Source organism: Trifolium pratense, linkage group LG3 (assembly GCF_020283565.1).
Source record: "Trifolium pratense cultivar HEN17-A07 linkage group LG3, ARS_RC_1.1, whole genome shotgun sequence".
Taxonomy (NCBI): Eukaryota; Viridiplantae; Streptophyta; class Magnoliopsida; order Fabales; family Fabaceae; genus Trifolium; species Trifolium pratense.
Window position 1 is genome coordinate 37,896,441 of NC_060061.1, and position 22,391 is coordinate 37,918,831.

Consider the following 22,391-nt stretch of genomic DNA (forward strand, 5'->3'; position numbering starts at 1 on the left):
TTTCCGGGTACTAAAATCATTTTCCCTCCGTTTAATTTATGCCAAATGCATCAAGAAGTAGGATAACTTTTGTATCAATTTACTTGTTTCTAGTAAATTAGCGCAATGTTTGGAATAACTAAATTAACTACTCAAATATATCTCTTATTAATTAATACCACCAATTTGAATTGAAATATGTAAAAAAAAAAAAAAAATCAATATTGAATATGTTTAACATATTTTTAATTCATAAAAAAAAAAAAATAGTTGGTAACTAGTTGTGTTGTATGGGATGTGGTTTCGTTGTATTAATTCATTTTTTTCGACGCTCAATATTATCAGAAAGATGGTGGATCATGATGCTGTGAAAAGTTTAAGGTCTTCAAGCAGTTTGAGAAGACCCTCTCATGATAATGACTTTGAAGGTATTTGCAACACAAAATGGCAATATGCTACCAAGAGTGCCCCAACAAGCATATTCTCCAGTCCTGTTACTAGTCCACACAGATTAAGCCGTGTAGGTGTAGATTTATTTGATCATTCCATCAATTTTTCTCAAGATTTTAATGACACCATGACTATGAGAATGCCTGCTAAAACTGCTCGTAGTCCAGACTTGTCTCCTCGTCGTAGCTTGGGGAACCACAGTCCTAACTACCGCCACACTATTCAAGATTTTAATGATGTGTCGAGATTGCCTGCTAAAACTACTCATAGTCCAGACTTGTCTCCTCGTCCTACCTTGGGGAACCACTGTCCTGACTACCACCACACTATTCAAGATTTTAATGATGTGTCGAGATTGTCTGCTAAAACTACTCATAGTCCAGACTTGTCTCCTCGTCGCAGCTTGGGGAACTGCAGTCCTAACTACCGCCACATTATTCAAGATTTTAATGATGTGTCGAGATTGCCTGCTAAAACTACACGTAGTCCAGAGTTGTCTTCTTGTCGTAGCTTGGGGAACCACAGTCCTGACTACCGCCACACTATTCAAGATTTTAATGATGTGTCGAGATTTCCTGCTAAAACTACTTGTAGTCCAGAGTTGTCTTCTTGTCGTAGCTTGGGGAACCTCAGTCCTGACTACCGCCACACTATTCAAGATTGTAATGACATTTTGAGATTGCCCACTAAAACTGCTTGTAGTCCAGACTTGTCTCCTCGTCATAGCTCGGGGAACGACAGTCCTAACTACTGCCACACTATTCAAGGAGGGTCTCATTCTCACCACTCTAAATATTTCACCAGAGTGTGGCTTGAAAATAACCATGTCGATGGATATCCATTGCCCCTTCCTCCGAGAGCTTCACCACCACCACAACAATCAGCTGCACAACATCAAACTAATGTCACATTGCATCACTCAACCGAAAATTTTCATTCAATGAAGGGTCAATGGCAGAAAGGAAAACTTATTGGACGAGAATCGTTAGGAAGTGTTTATATGGCAACAAACATGTATATAGAAGCTTTTCTGTTCATTGAGTCTAATCTACTTTAAAGTTTTTCCTTTCTGCATTTTACTCACGTGCGGTCCTGTTTTTCTCGCAGAGAGACCGGAACCTCATGCGCAATGAAAGAGGTGGATCTGCTTCCTGATGATCCTAAATTTGCTGACTGCATAAAGCAGCTACACCAAGTTCTTCTTCCAATTTCCAAAGTTTCTGATTTTACTTTGGTCAACAAAAAAAAGTTCACCTCTACTAGACAAAATAATAGTGAATAGTATGTTAATACTAACATAGATGCCAAATTATTTGGCATTACACTGTCGGTACAATTTCGGAAGAGCTTGGGCTTCACAGGATTTCACAGGATTTTGTCCCTTTTTCTCCTTGCAATGTTAAATTTTCTTATGTAGTTGTAGCCTATAGTAGTTTTTACACGTTTGCCAATTGAGTGACGTTTAGTATGTTATTTTATTCTGTATTGTCCCTACTTTCAGGAAATCAGAATTCTTGGTCAACTACACCACCCCAACATTGTTCAATATTATGGCAGTGATATAGTAAGTTGTTATTTGTTTTTCCGCCGAGTATGCTTATACAACAATCATTATGTTTGTAAATAAGATTGAATTTGTGAATCATCCCTGATTTCAGGTTGGTGATCGAGTGCGCATATATATGGAATATGTCCAACTTGGATCACTGAATAAGTTTATGCATGAACATTCTGGGGCTATGACAGAATCTGTGGTTTGCAATTTTACGAGGCATATTCTCTCTGGATTGGCTTACTTGCATAGTACCAAGACTATCCACAGGTAACAACCATGTCGGCTGAATTGGGCTGATATAATTTCTTGGAATGATGACTTGTTATCTCTCACATGAACTACATATATATTTGCATCTGATGAGCAATCTGATACTAGCTAAAATTGTGTCTTACAACCACATAGATAAATAATACCATAACATCCTATAATGATTGCTATTTCTATATATGGTTTTTTAGGGACATTAAATGTGCAAACTTGCTGGTTGATGCATCTGGCATTGTCAAGCTTGCAGGTTTTAGGATGTCAAAAATTGTGAGTTTCAAATTCTGTTTTTCTATTTACTTTTTAATTATGTATGAACATATATAAATTGTCTTCCAGTGTTTAAATTTGCAAGTGTTAATTTGTCGCTATAGCAATAATAATTTTCTTATCATTGAATCCTTTTAGCTGACTAAGAAATCAAGTGAACTTTTGCTGAACAGAAGTCCCTACTGGATGGCTCCAGAGGTATTTTTTACTCTATTGCCTACAGACTTTTAGATGGCAAATGCGTTATGACACTTGTCATTTTAACTTTACTTTGTTGATTGAAGCTCATGGTGGCTTCCATGAAGAAAGCAACCAATCCCAACGTTGCCATGGCTGTCGATATATGGAGCTTAGGATGCACCGTCATCGAAATGTTGACAGGAAAACCCCCTTGGAGCGAGTTTTCAGGGGTGAGCACCTTTACCTATTTTTGTTAAGGATTGCACATATTAGTTCATTGGTTTAACGTAAGATCAATAGCACCTCCACCTTTGGCAGCAGGACCGGGCAGACATGCAATTGAAGTGTTTGCTGATCTTTAATGTTAATATGCATTTTAATTTGATTAATCTTTCAGGTGTCTCAGAAGGCATTTGAATTCCATGCATACCTTAAATGAGATTTTGTTACTTAATAATATAACGTCGTGTTTTCATTATGTCTATTAGCATCAAGCCATGTTCAAGGCACTGCACAGATCCCCGGACATACCCAAAACTTTATCTCCAGAAGGACATGATTTCCTTGAGCAGTGTTTCCGAAGGAATCCTGTAGAACGACCATCTGCAGCGGAGCTTCTAACACATGCATTTGTACAAAAGGAGACACTGGACCCAAAGTAAGTGCTAGTTATATTTAAATTCAATGATCGTGGATTAATGACAAACATTGTGAATAATTTAATTATCACCCGATGAGATGTTTTCTAATAGTTTCTTTTGTAGGAGGAATCACGTAAACATATTCCAGGAGGCGGCTCAAAAAATAACCGTGGTTTAGTGCCAGCTTCCTTTATTTAGTCTCCCTTTAATCCTAATATCCGCAATTGCATGACCATTACCAAATCCTCCAACATTCCCTTCACCGTTATGAGAAACGTGAAGCACCTATGAAGCATGTCATCAGCTGAGATTTAACTTACAGCGAGACAGGGACTTCTGCATGAATTTCTTCTGAGTTTTCATCAGCAGTCTTACCGGATATATTGGCGCTTACCATTATAGGATTGTGTACAAACTAGAAATTCATGAAAATAGATGTAAGAGGCGAATCGCATTAATTTGCAGTTATTGTTATGTATGTACATGAGAAGGCTAGGTTAGTTGAACCTACTCCACGAGAGATATTATTATTCACATGTAAAATTTTATTTATTTATTATATATATTTTTTAGACACAAAAATGGTTGGCAAAACAGCGTTAGCTAGTTCACTACTCTTGCATATAATTTTCACTCTGACCTTTTATGTTTTAGCAAATTAATTGCACTCATAACACTGGTTTGGTTGGGAAAAATTTGAAGTAAGTTGGTTGTTTTCAAACCAAGAAGAATTCTGTCATCAGTTTAAAACATACTTTGTTCGTGTTCTGGACTAGACTAATGCTAGTCCACCTAGACCCTCACAAAGTCCACATGGCTTGCCCAACCACCTCCATGTCAGCATGGCACAACCTCTCCACCAAGATAGGGTAAAATTACTACTCTACCCACTATCTAAGGGTAATATCTTGGCAGTCCCTCTTAATGGGCCTTGGCTAGTCCAGCCCACTAAGAGGACCTTTGGCCCAGAGCTGGGGGCTATAAATACTCTCCCTCTTGGGAGAGCAAGGTAGAACACTATTCATTATCACAATTACTCTCTCTCTCTAACTTCTCTCTAGTATCTCTTTTGCTCTCTATTCCTTGTCTGACTTTGGCATCGGAGCACCTGCAGGTACAACCCCCCCCTCCGTGGATCATCTGCTCGGATTACTGCCTACCACCTGCTCAACGGACTTCCAGCTGGCCTTCTACCTGTTCTGATCAACAGTTAAGATCAGTTCGCCTAAGAAGTTTAGGCTTTGTTTACTTTATGAAAACATTTTCAATTTTCATTTCTTAAAATTTGTACTTGTTATCATCAAGTATGGGTGTTAGATCACTAAATCACCAGTTGAACCCGCATGAAAGAACAAACTAAATTGGTTGACTCGTCTCTATAATTATTTTGTCTTTGTATTAAATCGGATTATAAAGTCAATGAAAATTCATCACAATTATAAAATGTCAAATGAATAACACCAAGCGTTAGAATTCTTGTCGATTACATTGGCTATATCGTGGGAGCATCTTTCGGTTAGTAAAGATTTCGGTGGTAAAGTCACTAGGTTTGGTCTAGTGGTGAAAGATTTGTGTAGTATACGAGTACCATGAAGTATCTGGTACTGATACGTACCCGGTACGGCTACTTCACCATTTTAGGAGTACCCATGCTACATAGCTTTGTCTATAGTTTAGTAAACCAATCTAGGTCTTTTGGTGTGAAGGTTTGCTTCTTATTTATTTCGAAGGAGAGCTGTGTTCGTACTTTCTCTTTCTTATCTCACCATCGGTGACGATTCTTTCCAACGTAGAATAAGACTTCCGGTCGGGCTACCCTTACACAAATTAGTTGGTTATGTCATGGCTTCTAAATGCTATTTTTCCTATAATTTCTACCAGTCTTATATTTAAGACATCGGCTAAACAGGCATGGTCTAGAGGAGCTAGAAAAAATGAAGGTGGGGCTGGCCAGTAGCACAACTCGCGATTCTTTCTTTTAGGTGTACAATTCTCTATATCCACTATCTCAAGGAGGGAATTCCTTCATCGGGTGGTGCTTGTGTGGGGGGTGTGCCACCTGAACTTGAAATCGGGCCATCAATTCACAAACTCCTCGGAAGGTAAAGTGCTAAACCGTGTCATTCTCGAAGTATGGAACAACACTTACTCTGTCGAAAACACAATGCGGGAGTGCGTCGAAGCAGGAATTGACCTAGTGACAAGTTGCAATTGCTTTTTTTTTTTATTGTTTATGTCGGTTGGAATTCCCAAGGTCGCCTATTTAATGTCGGGAGACGATGAGGCATCCTTATACTATTATGGGCTTTTATCACTTTCCTTTTCTTTTTTAAATAAAACCTCTTACTATACTAATATAAAAAAAAAATTGTCCAAAAAAAGTATTAACATCTCTATCATTATTTCTATAATATACATTACGAAATTTCCACGGAGTTCTCTCATATATTCTCAATAGAAATTGCTTAGGTGTTATCTCGTGCATTCTTAGTAGAAATTGCTTAGGTGACATTCAAGTAGGGCTTATGGAAAAAGAGATATCTTTTTTTTTTTATATAGTATTAGGAAAAGAGTTCTTTTTTTTTTTTATAATATGGGAAAATAGATTATTTTTTGTTTTTTTATAATGATTTTCACGGAGCTCTCTCGTGCATTCTTAATAGAAATTACTTAGGTGACATTTGATTAGAGTTTCTTTAAAATTATTACTATTTTTTTTTTTGTAGAAACTTTGATATCATATAGTATTTATTTTGTACAAATTCTAATGTATTTTTTTTTATAGAAACTCTAATATTATATTTTAATATTATTGTTTAGGTGATATTTAATTAGAGCTTCTCTAATATTATATTTTTGTTTTTGTAGATTCTCTAATATTATATATTATTTTAGAAACTCTTGTTTCTTTTACTTTTTTATAATAATAAGGATAAACTAACTAACTAAACGAGGTCTGGAGACACCCTTACAATCCAACACCAATAGAAATAACAACAATTTTTTATAATAGAGCCCATATACATTCTTGCCTACATCTCTATCCATCCCCTATTGAGAAACTTATCTCTTATACTTATGCTGACTAGGGTGGATGTCCTGACACCCGCCGTTCTACATCTATCTTAATAAACAAATTGTGTGTTTCTTGGTAACAACCTCATCTCCTTTGTCAGTTTCATAAATTAATTTTTCAAAAAGTGGTATGTAAAAAACAAAAAGGAACGCAGGGAGTGTGGGTAGCAAAACTCTAAAAAGAAGACCCAGCCCAATCGATATTAAATTATATATCTCCGCCATTTTTAATTTAAAATTAACTATATATACTTTGCTAAAATAAAATAAAAAATAAAAATAAAAATAAAATCTTGATCTCTATGAGAGTCTTCACTTTCCTTTCTTCACTGTTCTTTGTTTCATTTCATCTTCCCGCGCCCAAAAATGAGGGCAGAGTCACACCATTCCCGAAGCTTAATCCACCAAATCTACGCTCCATTATCCAACGAATTTCCATTCGCAACACCTCTTCCTTCTCTCCGAACAAACGAACTCGAACTCGTATTTTCTCTCTCTTAATTCCTCAATTTCAACTATAATTTATCGTTTCATTTCTAATTACTGTTTTTACTAATTTGATTCAAGGTACGAGGCGTTTTACGAATGCTACAAGGCTTTTCGTCTTCGTTATTCTCTTGGGATCACATTGAAAACCGTTTTCGTGTCAAAAATGGAGTTTATGTGACGCATTTGTCCCTGAATAGTCTTCATTCACTTCTCAATCAATTCATTCACGCTGCTACGTGTCTTCAATTGGTGGAAATTACGATCAAGAAGATCGAAATTGCAGTGCCGAGTCCTCCTCCTACTTTGAGAGCGTTTGTTACTTCTGCTTCTGAGTGGCTTAAGGTTTTTTTTTTTTTTTTGTGATTTTCTTTAAGATCTATTTTTATGGATTGAATTTTTCTCTGTTTTATTGATTAAATTGAGTTGAATTGTGGTGATGTAGCGGTTACGGAATGTTGTGTTGAAGGAGGAAGTGTCTACTAGCAATGTAGATGGAATATCCACTCCTACTTTGTTAGGGTTCAAAAATTCTTTATCGAGGTATATTTATTTTATAATCTGGAATAATCGATATTTTATTTGTGTGTATTCTATTGGTTTTCGATATATTAATTTGATTTTTTTTGTTAAGGTAGGTTATATTTAGATTAATTTTTCGAAGGTTAAAACTTAGGTGCATTTTCTTATGTGTTTTTCCTGTTTTTCACTTAAAATGTACTTTTCGGATATAACAAACTTTGACATAATTATGAATTGAGGAAATCATTTGTAGATATGAATATTTTAAGTGAAGAACAAAATGAAAAACAGCGAAGTTTTGCGCTTTTTGATATATTTTTCCTCAAATTTAATTTATTTCCGCGGTTTCGAGTTTGTGACAGTATCTAATGATCATTTGTTGATTTTTAGTCTTTGCTCGGGTGCTGAGTTTCTATTGCGAATTGTTCATGAGGCCATCCCTGATGTATATTTTGAGTTTGGGCCATCTGTGCCTGCAGCAGACTTGGCTGTTCATGTTCTTGACTATCTTCATAAGAAGCTTGAAGAAATGTGTCTTGTACAAGGTGGCGAGGTAGTGAATCTTTTTCGTGCATCACATTATGCATTTTTACACATTTTTCTTGGTTCATAAGTTTTTAAAATCTATACTGATCACAGGAGGAAGCTTATCTAATGGTACTTTACATGTATGTGGGAAGCTTGTTGCCATATATTGAGGGTCTTGATTCCTGGCTTTTTGATGGAATACTTGATGACCCTTCTGATGAGGTAATCGTTATTGAACCTCTTTATTTCTAGGGGATAAAGAAGTTATTTTTCAATGTTTTTTTTAAAGAATGTCATATAAGTAGCCTGTGATATATTGTTTAACAAAGAAATACTTTCTTCATGTTCTCATTTGGTGCAAAACTTGCTAAAAAGTGTCTTTCTGACCTCCAGTTGCATTCTTCTTGTGGTTATGTTGGATTTGTGTGCTCGAAACTCATTTAAGGGAATCATTTGCATGCATATTTTTTAATGCACATATCCTTAAATAACTTATAGGTCATATTGATACTGCAAATTCTCCTGTTTTTTGGCCCATACTGGTTAAGAACATACTGGGTTTTATTTAATCTTTACACAAAAATTCATTTTAGCCAAAAAACAGCTTTGTGTAGCGCGTTCATTATAAAGTTTTCTAAACATAAAATAAGCTAATCTAGAGACACAGATAAAATGTTGTATTTATCATGTCATCTATCTTTTCAGATGTTCTTTTTTGCTAATAAAGAAGTCTCAGTTGCTGAGGCTGAGTTCTGGGAAAAGAGTTATCTAATAAAAAAGCTACAACATGGTAAATTAGATACTGAGTTGTCTTCCACAGATTATGCCGGTATGCCAGCTTCAAATAAGAAGAAGGAAATGGGCATGAGGGATTCCATCTCTTTGTCTAGTACAATTCAAGGAAAAGAGCAGATCATTAGAGACTGTCCAGCTTGTCCTTTGTTTATTAAGGATTTAGCTAAGTCAATAGTTTCTGCAGGAAAATCTTTGCAGCTGATGCGCCATGTCCCAAATTCCTTAGCAGTACGTAGCAAAAGAAATAATTTTCAGTTTGAAAGAACTCAATCTTTAAACTATGGTTTGTCTCCTTCTCATAGGGTGGCTGGGCTAACGCTGTCAGAAATTTTTTCTGTATCACTAGCTGGACTTATTGGTCATGGTGACCATGTTTGTAAATACTTTTGGCAAGATGATTGGCACGAATCTGTGTCTGTTTCTCCCTTTGCATCTTATTTAAATTTAAACGCGGAAAAAACAGACAATGAAAACTTAACTGCTTCACCACACTCGGAGAAGATTTGGTACAAGTTCTTGATTGATACATTATTTCAAAAAGGATCAGCTGATTTGAAGCCAAAATATGAAAATAATGTCAATGGAGATTCTACAGGGGATAAAGTTCTTAACGAGGAATCGTTTCTCCTGAGATCATGCTTACAAAATCCAGTTATTACTGTTTCTCGAAAAACAATTGGAAACAATGGGGATGCCTTGAAAACATTGAATTTATCTCAAAAGTTCTGCTTGCCTTCTTTAAATGATGAGGGTTTAAGAAAGGCTATATTTGGTGCAGAAAGTACGTCATTTTCTGATAGTGAAGGAACAAACTATTTGTTTGGTTTTCAGTATGATGAATCCAAATACCTTCACTCACATGATACGAGGAATCTGATAGAAATGCTGTTTCCTTTTCCCACCATTTTGCCTTCGGTTCAGGTATTTATACTTACTAGCTTAGCAGCTTTCGGTGAAGTATGCAGTACATTAGTGCCATAAACAAATATTTCATTTGAAACAGGATGGTCTTCCTGTGTCAGAGCTCTTGCCTTTCCAGAGAAACAGCACTCTTCCTTCAAAAGTTCTTCACTGGATGCAAAATGTTGACCTAAGAATGACTCCACTGCCTCTGATTATTATGCAGTACTGTCTAACCACCTATATTCAGAAACAGGTGAATAAAGATAGACCACCTGACAAATCCAGGATTAACACTATGATAATTTATATTTTGCTTTATTTTGAATAGAACAGGTAGATTAATTTTTATTTATATTTTGATGAAGAGCAGGTAGATTATATTGGAGTGAATATGTTGTTAAAGTTGATGAATGAATGGAGGTTGATGGATGAGCTTGCAGTGCTGCGAGCTATATACTTGTTAGGTTCAGGTATTTGTGCTGTCCCTCAATCATTATTTTGTTCTGATGTATGATAATTTTTTGGGTCTGGCTAACTAGTGCACCTGGTGCAGTAGTTAAGGAACTAAAAAGAGAAATAAAAGAAAATATATGTAACTATTGAAAAAACCAAAATTTATATTTTTAAGGTGTATGATTAACTTTCAAGAAAAAAAATTCTAAATTTGTATTGTTAACTTAGTGCCCCCAGTGCACTAGTTTGTTTTTGCCTAATTTTTTAAATCAAATATGTAACAATTACTTTTGTGTTGTTCAATCTTTTTCTTGCAAATCAGACGAATCCATAGTATATTGTGCCTCATTTTTTTTTAATAACATTATGTTGGGTAAGAGTCATATCATATTGCCATCTTTGCTCGGTTTCTTACTTTCTTGCAAATCAAATAGACCCATAGTATATTTGTGCATCGAAATATTTAGCAACTTTAGGTTGGGTAGGAGGAGACATATTGGTATACTATCATTGTCTTCTGTATTGATATTTTGTCTTGTGCAGGTGATTTGCTACAACACTTTTCAACTGTAATTTTCGATAAGTTGGATAAGGGTGAAACATTGGATGATGATTTTGAATTAAACACAATATTACAGGTACAATTTCTTGATTTTGTTTAATTGTGTACTTTGATATACTTTTTGGTTATGCAAGTCCTATAAAGACTTTTTGGTCAAACCTCTTGTTAAAATGAGATCTCAACACCCCCTCACACCTGAGATTGGATATCTGTAACGTGAAGTTTGTAGGATGGGATATCTATAGGTCCCAATAGTTGGTTTGGGACAGGCTTTATACCATCTTAAAATTTGGGTTAAACCTACTCAATTTTCAAAGTTACCTCAAGAGATGGGGATTGATCAAGACTTGTAAGAACTACTTTACTCACATTGATTATTATAGTTAGACCAGGAAATTACTTCTAAGTTATAGTTTCTTGTATCAAATTATATTTAAATGCATTCCTAGGTTTGAGGACTAAAGGAATGGATCATAGTTCAAATGCTTCTTAAGTGACAAAGGCCACACCTCCAGAGTTTGTTGGCCAGTTGCATATGGATAGAGCAAATTTATAGTGTAAGGAAACTAGAAAATACCTCAGCACCCGGTCTATGTTTGGACAACTTCATTCAGACATGGGACTTTTCAATAACTAGATTTATTCCCCATGTGTGTGTGACTTTGTCTAATTAAAATATGTTTCCATGACAAAGATGACTACAACAGGGCATTGCACGCTATCTGATAGAAAATATGAAAAAGATTTCATAACCCTAGTATTTATGTTGTTTCTTAGAGTAATTTATTATATATTAGATCATCCCTAGGATTTGGATTATAGTTTTATGTCATGACTAGTTTCCTTGTTTAATTAGAATTTAGAATCACGAATCTAGTATTAGGGTGAATAAGGGTTGGTAATAACTCTTGTATAATATTATAAAACAATAACCATAGTTCAAAGTCTATATTTTTTCTCTTTCTTAATTCCCTATAACTTCAACATGGAATCAAAGAAGTGTCATCTTCCATGACTTGGCTTGTCACTTTCCTGTTGTCTGAGTTCTCTAAAATCTGGAAATCAACGCTATGATTCTTTTGTTATCAGTCTTGCACAAATTTTGGCCACTCTTCTCAAGTTCTTTTTCTTTGGTTTTTTCTGCTTATCATTTCTACAATCTGTCTCTAAAACCGTAAATCAATTTGTTTCACTACCGCATCCTCTTCCTACTTTCTAGCAGCCTCCAGATATCCCAGATGAAGTCTGCTCTTGGGTCCTCAATGTTTTGAAAATAGATTATGGAGATATTATTTGTGGTGGCTACCGCCTATAATGGTTTGGCAAAGTTGTCGTGAATAAATGATTGTGATCATTTGGTATAACTATTGTGCTGTATAAACTGAAAAAGCAATTAACAATATTATAATGACAGGCTCTGTTGTATGCATGGGTTTATTTCATAAATTTAGGGATCCTTCTGCGCCTTTGTTTATGAAAGCTATTTTCTATTCATAGTCTATCTATGCATATTAATTACAGGAATCAATCAGAAATTCTGCTGATTGTATGCTGTTAAGTGCTCCAGATGCATTGGTAGTGTCAATAACCAAAAATATTGTTGAGAAGGATGAGGAAGCTAGCACAAGTGGTTCTGTTTTGGGTACTTCTCGTAAAAGTCATGTCAATAACTCCGGGATTAACGGCCTTGATATGCTAAAATTCACATATAAGGTCACTCTTCAGTCAATTTAAATTCCTTTCTATTTAACACTTACTTATTAAGAAGTACAAGGATTATAAAAAGGTATGAACGGGCAGGTACCTTGGCCTCTTGAACTCATTGCAAACACAGAGGCAATTAAGAAGTACAACCAGGTATCTGACTTGTCTTTACAATCCTCTCTTTTTTCTTAGCCTTTTAGTTCTGTTCATCTATGAGGTGATGGTGTGTCTTCCTGCTCTCTGGTTGCTTCTTTTTTCTTATGCTAATCTGCTACTTTATATGTATTCACATGTATATTAGGTTATGCGGTTTTTGCTGAAGGTCAAGCGTGCAAAATTCGTATTAGATAAAGTGCGGAGGTGGATGTGGAAGGTGACTCTATATTACTCCCCATTTCTATTCAGTGGAGCATGTGCACCCTCAGTTACATTTTACTTAATTCATGATACTTACCCTAACATTTGAAACTGCAATCATCCTTTGCAGGGTAGGGGGTCTACAACAAATAACAGAAAACATCATTGGTTAGTGGAGCAGAAACTCCTACATTTTGTGGATGCTTTTCACCAATATGTGATGGACCGGGTATGCACATTGCATTAAGATAATAACCCAAAATAATTTATCCAATAGAATATCTACTTGCAAAGCACAATACACGGGCATGATTAACCCAAAATAATTTATCCAATAGAATATCTACTTGCAAAGCACAATACACGGGCATGATAATTGGACATAATCCATCATAAACACACATAATAAATAATAGGTACTGCTATTACTAATACCCGTTTTGCTAGATTTTGGAGGGAGGTGAGAATATAAATGTAACATTGGGCTACCAATAAAATGGCTTATTGCTAATGGAATCTTCACATTAGCCATACACTCGTTACTTATGTGGTTCTGCGTCTTGGCAACAGAACCTAAGCGGTTTACCTGTTACTACAATTTGTATGCAGGTATATCACAGTGCTTGGCGTGAACTATGTGAAGGTATGTCTGTGGCCAAATCTCTCGATGAGGTCATTGAAGCCCACGAGGCTTACATGTTATCGATACAGCGGCAGTGCTTTGTGGTTCCTGATAAACTGGTGATTCACTGTGTCTCACAATTTGGATATTTGTGTTCTCCTTGTATCGTGTTTTCACTTATGTGTTTATGCTGGAGCAAAGCTTGAGTAGTTTCAAACTTCTTTATTGTGTGCAGGGAGCTTTGATTGCCAGCCGTGTTAATATCATCCTTGGTTTAGCTTTAGACTTCTATAACATACAACAAACATTAAAAAGGGGCGGAGCTGTTTCTGCAAACAAGGCAAGGTGTGAGATGGAAGTCGACCGGATAGAGAAACAGTTTGATGATTGCATTGCTTTCTTACTCAGGGTATTTTTCTTCAGAATTTATTCTAAGATTCTAACTAGGCTGCTACTTTGTGACGCTTGCTTTACTTTATGGTCTGGATAAAAATGGATTTTTTTTATTAAGATGCTCTGAAATTGAAGAGAAAATGGTTAATGACCAATAGAAGCCCCGACTTGAAGAGTCGATAACACAATAACTAGAGGTAGAGAAAGAATAAGATAAACCCTAAGGGTTTGTTTGGGAGTTTAGGAGGGGAGGGGAGGACTTTGGATGGTTTATTTTTCTTCATTCTACCAAATCTTCCTAATCAGGGGGAACTCAAAAATTGTATTGGAGGATTTTGTAGGGTTTTGGGGGGGCTTGGATAAATTCTCCAAATCCAATCTATGTTTCATTTATCATTTTCTTCAAAAACATTCTCTTAAAAAAGTTGAAAAGATTTCTCTATTTTTTCCTCTGCTCCCCTCCTTTCATAGCCCTCCCTTCCCTCCGAACTCCCAAACAGAGCCTAAGTAAAAGCATTGAAAATATTTTTTATTTGAATAATTGGTTTTTAGAGTTTAGGGGAAGTTTAGATGTGAATTGTCTACTTTAAAATACTTTTTTATGTGAGTACTTGATAATGTAATTCTTATCCCGGTTTTTTCAGGTCTTATCTTTCAAACTAAATGTAGGGCATTTCCCTCATTTGGTTGATCTGGTCACCAGAATTAACTACAACTATTTCTATATGTCTGCTAATGGAAATTTAATGACCACCTCTGGCCCTGGAAGTGTTACTTCACGATTGGGGAAAGCCTCTGGTAAAATTGGTTGATCTAAGGTGGCTTGTCTTGAAATTTATCTAAATATCAGAATAGTTCTGTCCCTGCTTTGATATTGTGCAGTATTGTGAGAGAATGTCACATTGGCTTGGTCTTTGAGCTTGGTGAAGGGCAAATTTTTTTAAGGTTGTTTGTTACCTGTGTGCCGCCCAGTAATTGCAGGCTGCATGAGTGCACAGGGTAAGTTGTACAGAGTATTGTCTATTTTTATTTTTTTATAAGTGCAACTATGTAGGATAATTTATCCTAATCCTTGTATAGATTGTGAAAGCCTGTGCTAGTTTTTTTTCCTTCATATTTTACTTTCTGCACAATATTATCTGTGATTGGGCTTCATAATTTTTTAATGAAAAATATTAGTATTATATGTACAACTCAATCCTTCTTATCGAGCAATACTTACATAGGCACAAGCCTAAATTAAATATGTTTGGACACACATACATAATTAAAAAAATTAAAAGATAAAAAGGGTTGATTAATATTAAATTATGTGACTAAATTATATTTATCTTTAAATTTGTGTCATTTGTGTGTATGCCCAAATATAATTGATTTGAAGTTGTGTTCATAGAAGAATTGCTCTTCCATATCACTCTACTCCGTAACTCATAGGACAAAGTTCAAATTCCATATAAGATAGTTGTAAAATGTCCATTAATGTTACTGTTATTAATAATTTTCTGATTCTTCGATTTTTAGAATATGTACCACATATATTTAATCAAAATCTTTTTTGTATGGTACACTCCACTACTAACAATGTGACTAAATAATAAAGAGTCTTGCTAACAAATGTTCTGAAAATGTGCTCAAATCAGCCGGTCTTGTTCTTGTAAATTTTGGTTTCTATTTTATGAAGCAGCTATGAATGTCTAGTGAATTTAACACAGATGTCCAAAATGTCTTTTGCTAAAGGCCAGTGCCAAAAGACACATTACAAACTGTTGAAGGATGACAGTGACAACTGTCAATGTTTTGTATTCTTGATGAGCATCATGGTTGGCTTCATCTAAAACACAAGTGGTCCAGTGTAGTGTAGCATTCAATAGGGGCATAGGGCATCCCCAAAATGTTAACCTCCGACATAAAAACTGTAAGAAACACATTTCTGGCATTGAATGAACGACAACAATTCACTAGTGAAAATGTTGCTCACAAGTCACAATTATACACAAAACAAATTGAAGACATCAATGATAAAGAAATTCCTAATTTGTATGACAATGGTGGAATGACTTTTGGCCATTGCAATACTTATGATGCTCTAGATGATACTGATCTCTGAATTCTTTTTACCAATTATTGTTGCACATAATAAGAGTAAATAACTAGAAATTTAAAATGCTCCACAGGTAGTTTTATTTTATTTTTATTATTATTATTATTACTAGCTAAATTAAACAAGTATGAAAATTGAAAAAGTGTTTGTTTTCTACTGTCTTATTAAGGTTATTCCCTCATGGGTTCATACAGTAGCCAGACTCCTGAAAAAGTTGTTTGATGTTGTTTTGAAAAGGGCTTTTCGAGAATAGGGTATTCACTTTACTCTTAAAAGATTCCACTTTTCTGATATTTTTTTCGCCTTTCCTTTCGTCCTTTTACTGTCCCTCGGGGTTCCTCGAAAACAATTTTAAACAGTACAATAACCCTTCCAAGCTTTCACCTCCTTCCATTTTTAACACAAAATCAAATTATTGAGTATACTTGTCTCACATGCAAAATCCAAAATTACCGGTACCTACAAAGTGAAGAGTTAAGCTAAAAAAAAATAGGAGGGCTAGCAACACACTCTTTAACAAACACACTTTAACACACTCTTTTCTATTGGTTAAAATTTATATGAGTCTCATAAAAGTTATATGGGTCCACATTTTTTTATGGGACTCATGTGAATTTCAACCAATAAAAGAGAGTGTGTTTGTTAAAGAGTGTGTTGCTAGCATTATTCAAAAAAAATATTAATAGTACTTAATGATTTATATTAAAATTTTTAATACTCTGATTCTATACTCGCATGATTTTTTTTTTCTTTTACCAACAGCTTAATCTGATTAGGAAATCAGTTCTGGCATCAAAGTGTTTTCAGCCTCCTCCCAATCGCAATTCTTCCTATTCATTACTTATTAGTTGTTTTTTTGTAGTTATTTAAATATATGAAAAATACTAAAAATGTATTGTTACTTTTATGAGATTATTTATCTTTTTCTATAATGTATTTAGCTATTCATTATTATCTTATTCTTTTTTTCAAGTAGTTTAGTGGTTAAAAATTTCACCTTAAAGGTGAATAAGTTGAGTGTCTAGAATTCAAACCCCAACTCTTATATATATATATATAATCCTATCAATTGAGCTAAGTTAACGGAAACCATTATTTTATTCTACCCTTCTTTTTACTTGAAAACGACCAATGAAATTAATAGAAACAAAATTTTCATGTGAAATGACACTTCAAAAGCAAGGGAGTGAGGAAGCAGTTCTCTTTGTAAATAGAGTAGAAGCAAAGCAGACATCTCTCTTTATCTACAATAATATAAGACATTACAAAGAGAATTTCAGAATGAGAAAATCTCACAACAATATCTCATCAACTCATGAAGCATCCAAGTATAATAACACAACATTCTTCTACACTCTCCTACCAACTTTCCTTTTCTAGTTCTTACAAACTTCATTACAAGTAACTTAAGTTGTGTTGTGCCTTCAAACATAACCACAAATAGTACTCAAAAGTTGTTCTGGTTTATGTAGCAGGAATCACAATGTCATCAACATCAATGCCAATGTATCAACAACCTCCACCATTTATAGTGACACCACAATCTTACAATGGTTCATCACAACATCATGACTCCATTGGTCCTGTCATTGGAGTTCTTGTAGTGATAATTGTGTTGGGAATAATTGCAGTGATGATTGGAAGGCTTTGTTCAGGAAGAAAAATCATGGGTCATGGACAATATGATTTAGAAAGCTGGGCAGAGACAAAATGTTCTACTTGTATTGATGGAAGAATTAACCTTTCAATGCCTATGAGGGTTAGTGAATCCAACACCTCACTTCCTGCAACACCTATCAATACTAGTACTCGTCAAGAAACTACACAACCAGAACAATCTTCTTCTCAGAATTCACCACCTAACACTTGATTTAGTTTCTTTATGTGACTTGTGTCTCATATGTCGGTGTCCGACATTGATATAATACCGACTCATGTAGTGACATTCAATAATTTCATTTTCTCTATTTATCATTGGTGTCAATGTGTTAGGTTCGGTGTTTGTGTCTGTGTCGATGATTCATAGTTAGTAGTAACAAACTCCTCATTTCAATATTTTGCTAATCTCTTATTTGTTTCAATTTACTTTTTATTTAATTTGCTAGTCCAATTGAATCATCCTAATGATCAAGTTAGAATCAAAGTTTAGTTTGGCATACATTACTACTATTTCGCTGCACATAACTTTAGTAGTACATTACTATTGGCAATTATTCTGATGTCTATAGCCTTTTAGGATGTGATTGAAGAAAGCCAAATGAAACAAACAAAATAAGATGAGAGTTAATTAAATATATAATATAACGAATAAGTATCTTGGAAGTGTGCATAGTTTCACCACAAAAGCGTGCTAAAGGAGAGAGGACCCCGCACCTCGTCAATTGTCTTGTTTTCTGTCTTGCAAAATCTGCTCTACTATCCAATCATCACCAGTCTATGTAAGTACTTCTTGCCAATGGGTGAATGAATATAAATGATGTAGTTAGTTGATATTGGGTTGGGTTTCAAGTCAATGTTATGATGAATGAATTAATGTTGGATACATAAAGAGATAAGATTGGTTACTCATAGGATTTGGATTCGGTTAACTCGGAATGCACACAGTCATTGTACCTGGACCGTCTGATTAAGATCAGACAGTCTAGATTTTATAATCAAATTTTAATTGTTTATAAATAAAAAATTCAAGTTTAGATTCCGAATCATCCGATCTTTATCCGACGGTGATTATTGGACCAACTGTATTGCCGTTATTATTGTCCGACCACACGCAACCCAGATTCGTTACTCATACATTATATTTACTCATACATTATATCTAATACTATAAGAATTTGAATAGAAATGTGATTTTAAGACATTTATCTAATTGTTGTATCTCATGCTTCCCCAACTGTGTTCTTGATATGGATACACCATCAACGCATGTGATTATTTTTTAAGTAGATTGTATGTTTACATGCAAATCTTATTTGATATTGAAACGCTCAAACCTTAGGAAGATCGACTAACTAAGTACGTCCCTCCATGTAACGACCGACCATATCGAATAATAATCAGTTATAAATATGAATAGGAGTGGCCAATGGATCAAATTCACCTACAATTCTAGACATTACCGTGTCTATAAAAGGATAAATGATATCATTCACCAAAATTAAGGTTGGGTCTGACGAAAAGGAGAGACTCCAATCCAATAAATAATATCAATACTGGTAAACTGACTTATTAGTTGCGAGGTCTCCTTTTGAGAAACACGGTTGATTCTAACAAAGAAAAATAATTTGAGAAAAATATCAATTTTGGAATTGATATTATGAAAAAGTTGATATTCATATGAATGAATGATAACTTTTTATAGGGATCCTAAAGTAATTAATATAACCAATTAGAACCTAACCACAAGTAATTTTTAGTTACTTTTGATCCAATTTTCTCTTATGTTTAAGATAACAATAAACTAAGGAAAATGATACATGTTAAGGAGATTAAATATAAAAAGTTAATAGATTTTTTAAATTTAACATTTAAAAAGTTGAATGTAAAAGTTCTAAAGAATGTTCATATACACTGGCGGAGCTAGCCCAAAAAATGGGGGCGGGCCGTTATAAATATAAATCGAATACCCAAAAAAAATTACTAAAAAACAAAATCATATTGAGGGTATATCTAATTTGATATATAAACATAGTCAAAAAATGGACCATTACAATTTTTAATAAATACATTTTAAAAATATATTATGAAATATATTTTATGTCAATTCGTATGTAAACTTGATTCTTTTTAATTAGTTTTATTATTTATGTTTATAGTATTATACAATCTCTTTAAAAAAAAATTTAACAAAAGATTGATCAAACATGAATATTTTATACACTAAAACTCTATTTTAAATAAAAATTTGAGTACTTTATTACAAAATAAATTACACATTTTAAAAACATCTATAAATTATCAAACAATAAAACATTTGGGTTGTCAAGTTCCAAATAAAGGGGGTTTATAACCCCCGCAACTGCAAAGCAGATTTTGGGTTGTCAAAAAATGGGGTTAGAAACCCCATCAAAACTTGAAGCAGACAGACTATTTAGCGGGGGCTTAAAATCGCCGCTAAATAGTAAAAAAATTAAAATGTTGGGGCGGGCCATGACCCTGTCCAGCCCATGAGGGGCTCCGCCCATATTCATATGCTTGTTTCTTTAATATTATATTACCCTTAACTAGTATAACTTCTACAAAATCATAGTTGATTAACGTGATTCTGGGATATTTACTATGATCAAACATAAAATTTAACTATATATCAACAAAAAAAAAAAATCTAACTAAATGTCCAAAGTTATAACTCACACGTCCATACATGTGATGTGAATAATAAAGATGTTTGATCGCTCTATTTATATTTTAATTACTATGATATTGTGAAGTTTTCACTCCTAATCCAATGGTTATTTTTGTAATTCATTATATATGCTAGATAATTACACTTGAATGAAAGGCAGACGGGCAACAAGTTGTGTCGCTACCTCTTTTTGGATCGCAAAACCAACTCTCTTAAACACTACATCCTGAGACTTAGGAGACACCACATTGTTATGCATGACTCTTTTAACTCTTTTCAAAGTAGCCACAACCTCTGGTACTAGAAAATCAAAAATGTCAAACGCAAAAGGTATAAACACATGTTGATTGTCAGAAGACGCTATCTCATGTTTGACCACTTTATTTGAAGCAACTTTGAAGGTTGTATATCCTACAGTAAAACCATATATTGAAGGAACCAAAACAATTATCGCTTAAACCAATTTATTGTTGGTGATTGCTCTATTTCTAATTACAAGTAAAAATATATCGACAAATATTAATATATTTGATTCAAAATTTAAACCAAAATACATAAACTTTTGTTTTAAAGACCTTTTAGGAATGGAGAGTATGATGTAAGAGACACCGGAAAGAAGAGAGCATATTGAAGTAGCAAAGTTTTTCACAAGAAAGGGGGGTTTGAATTGTGAACCTTTAAAAATTGTCCTTTTAAAAATTAGATATCAAAACATACGTTAGAATGATCTCAGAATAAATAATATAAGTTAGGAGAATGATCTTAGAACGATCTCTGAGCTGCAAACAAAAACAATAAGTGATTTGTGTGTGTTAGTGTTTGCATAAAATTAATATGAGTTTAAGGGAGAGAAGAGACACAATAATTTTATCCTGGTTCACCCCTTAATAGTATGGGCTACTCCAGTCCCCACGCTCCTGTGAGATTGTCCACTAAGAGATTCTACCGATCTCAAGATACACTTCTTCTTTGATCTAATCCAAGATCACAATCTTCCAAGCTTCACTTGCTTGATCTACCTAAGTCTTCCTAGACTTTATGAGGTGTCACTCAATCAATAGTTACGTATTGAATTGAGCCAATCTTTACAATTTTGATAATGGTTTGGATTTAAAGCTTTCTCACTCAAACTAAGTTGAAAAGCTAGTTACAATAAAATCTCTCTTTGTTCACTCAAAATGGATACTGATCCTAGTATGATAATTACAAAATATGGAGTGAAAGAGATCTTTAAAGAAGAGCTTGAAAACTTGTATCACAAAGACAAGTAGATTGATTGTTGTAGATTAAACTCTTGCTCTTCAAATGTTACCAAAGCCTTCCTTTTATAGTTGAACCTTGAGTCTTCAGTTCCTTGGTCCCAAAGGAAGTTCTCCAACGGCTAGTTGATTCAAAATAGACAGCTCATGCTGAATTGTTGAGTGGATAAGCTCAGACTGTTCTTTCTCAGAACGTTCTCCCTGCAGTTCTTCATATTTTCAAACAAAAGGGCCATAATGACAGCTTGTAATGGGCTGTGGATAGTTGTTCCTTGCTTCCTCACCAAGTATATCCGTTATAGACCATTTAGGCACGTTTTGGCCAGCTGTAGATGAGCTTGCAACTTCAAAAGCAAAGGACAGTCATTCTCAACATCATTCTGAGAGTGTTCTCCAATCTGGGTGAATTTTACACTTGATCTTCAAATGGAGAATGATGCAGAACTGTGGCTAGCTGTAGTGTGAAGAGAATGCAGCTGTGGTGTCCTTGCATAACTATTCACTTGTCCTTTCCATGTACTTCCTTTTTTCTTGATTAATAATTAATCTCTTGGAGAATGTTCATTAAATAATGTCTTTGAAGGTACATGACAACTATGAGTTGAATGTGTGTTGTCTCATCCTTATTGGTCTATGTAATTCTTGTTCAAATACTCTTGATACACCTGATTAGATGATGCCTTGAGAAATTATCATGTTGCACATGCTTGATCATTAACTTTGTCCAAAGAGGAAAGTCACTTTTCTTCCAATTATTCTTTGCCTTAATTGTTCATGAACTGTTGTGATCTTGTGAGTTAAAACCAAGATAAAGTGCTTCTTTGTCTTGTATATGGTTGACTTAATGAAATAAGTGCTTTTGCATTTATTCTTGTTCATGAGGAGAATATTGCAATTAAACCAGAGATCATTCTCAGACTGATCCTGAAGCTTCTCTTTTTGCC

The 22,391-nt window shown here is 34.4% G+C and overlaps 3 protein-coding genes across 3 annotated transcripts; all 3 read left to right on the forward strand.

Annotated features, from left to right (window-relative positions):
- The first annotated feature begins 329 nt into the window (after positions 1–329).
- Positions 330–3,914, forward strand: LOC123916587 (mitogen-activated protein kinase kinase kinase 5-like). The gene is made up of 9 exons (XM_045968067.1): positions 330–1,443; positions 1,537–1,624; positions 1,931–1,993; positions 2,088–2,251; positions 2,446–2,521; positions 2,660–2,719; positions 2,806–2,931; positions 3,190–3,359; positions 3,466–3,914. The coding sequence occupies exons 1-9, from the start codon at positions 557–559 to the stop codon at positions 3,518–3,520; spliced, it is 1,689 nt and encodes a 562-aa protein (XP_045824023.1). The 5' UTR covers positions 330–556; the 3' UTR covers positions 3,521–3,914.
- A 2,778-nt stretch (positions 3,915–6,692) lies between these two features.
- LOC123915840 (gamma-tubulin complex component 5) lies at positions 6,693–14,831 on the forward strand. The gene is made up of 16 exons (XM_045967102.1): positions 6,693–6,900; positions 6,985–7,248; positions 7,349–7,446; positions 7,816–7,978; positions 8,065–8,175; positions 8,659–9,669; positions 9,752–9,904; positions 10,022–10,121; positions 10,648–10,742; positions 12,188–12,379; positions 12,467–12,523; positions 12,672–12,743; positions 12,858–12,956; positions 13,337–13,468; positions 13,585–13,758; positions 14,387–14,831. The coding sequence occupies exons 1-16, from the start codon at positions 6,784–6,786 to the stop codon at positions 14,552–14,554; spliced, it is 3,006 nt and encodes a 1,001-aa protein (XP_045823058.1). The 5' UTR covers positions 6,693–6,783; the 3' UTR covers positions 14,555–14,831.
- A 2,201-nt stretch (positions 14,832–17,032) lies between these two features.
- Positions 17,033–17,940, forward strand: LOC123916912. Its single transcript, XM_045968494.1, has one exon. It carries the CDS (start codon positions 17,327–17,329, stop codon positions 17,711–17,713), a length of 387 nt encoding a protein of 128 aa, XP_045824450.1. The 5' UTR covers positions 17,033–17,326; the 3' UTR covers positions 17,714–17,940.
- The last annotated feature ends 4,451 nt before the right edge of the window (positions 17,941–22,391 follow it).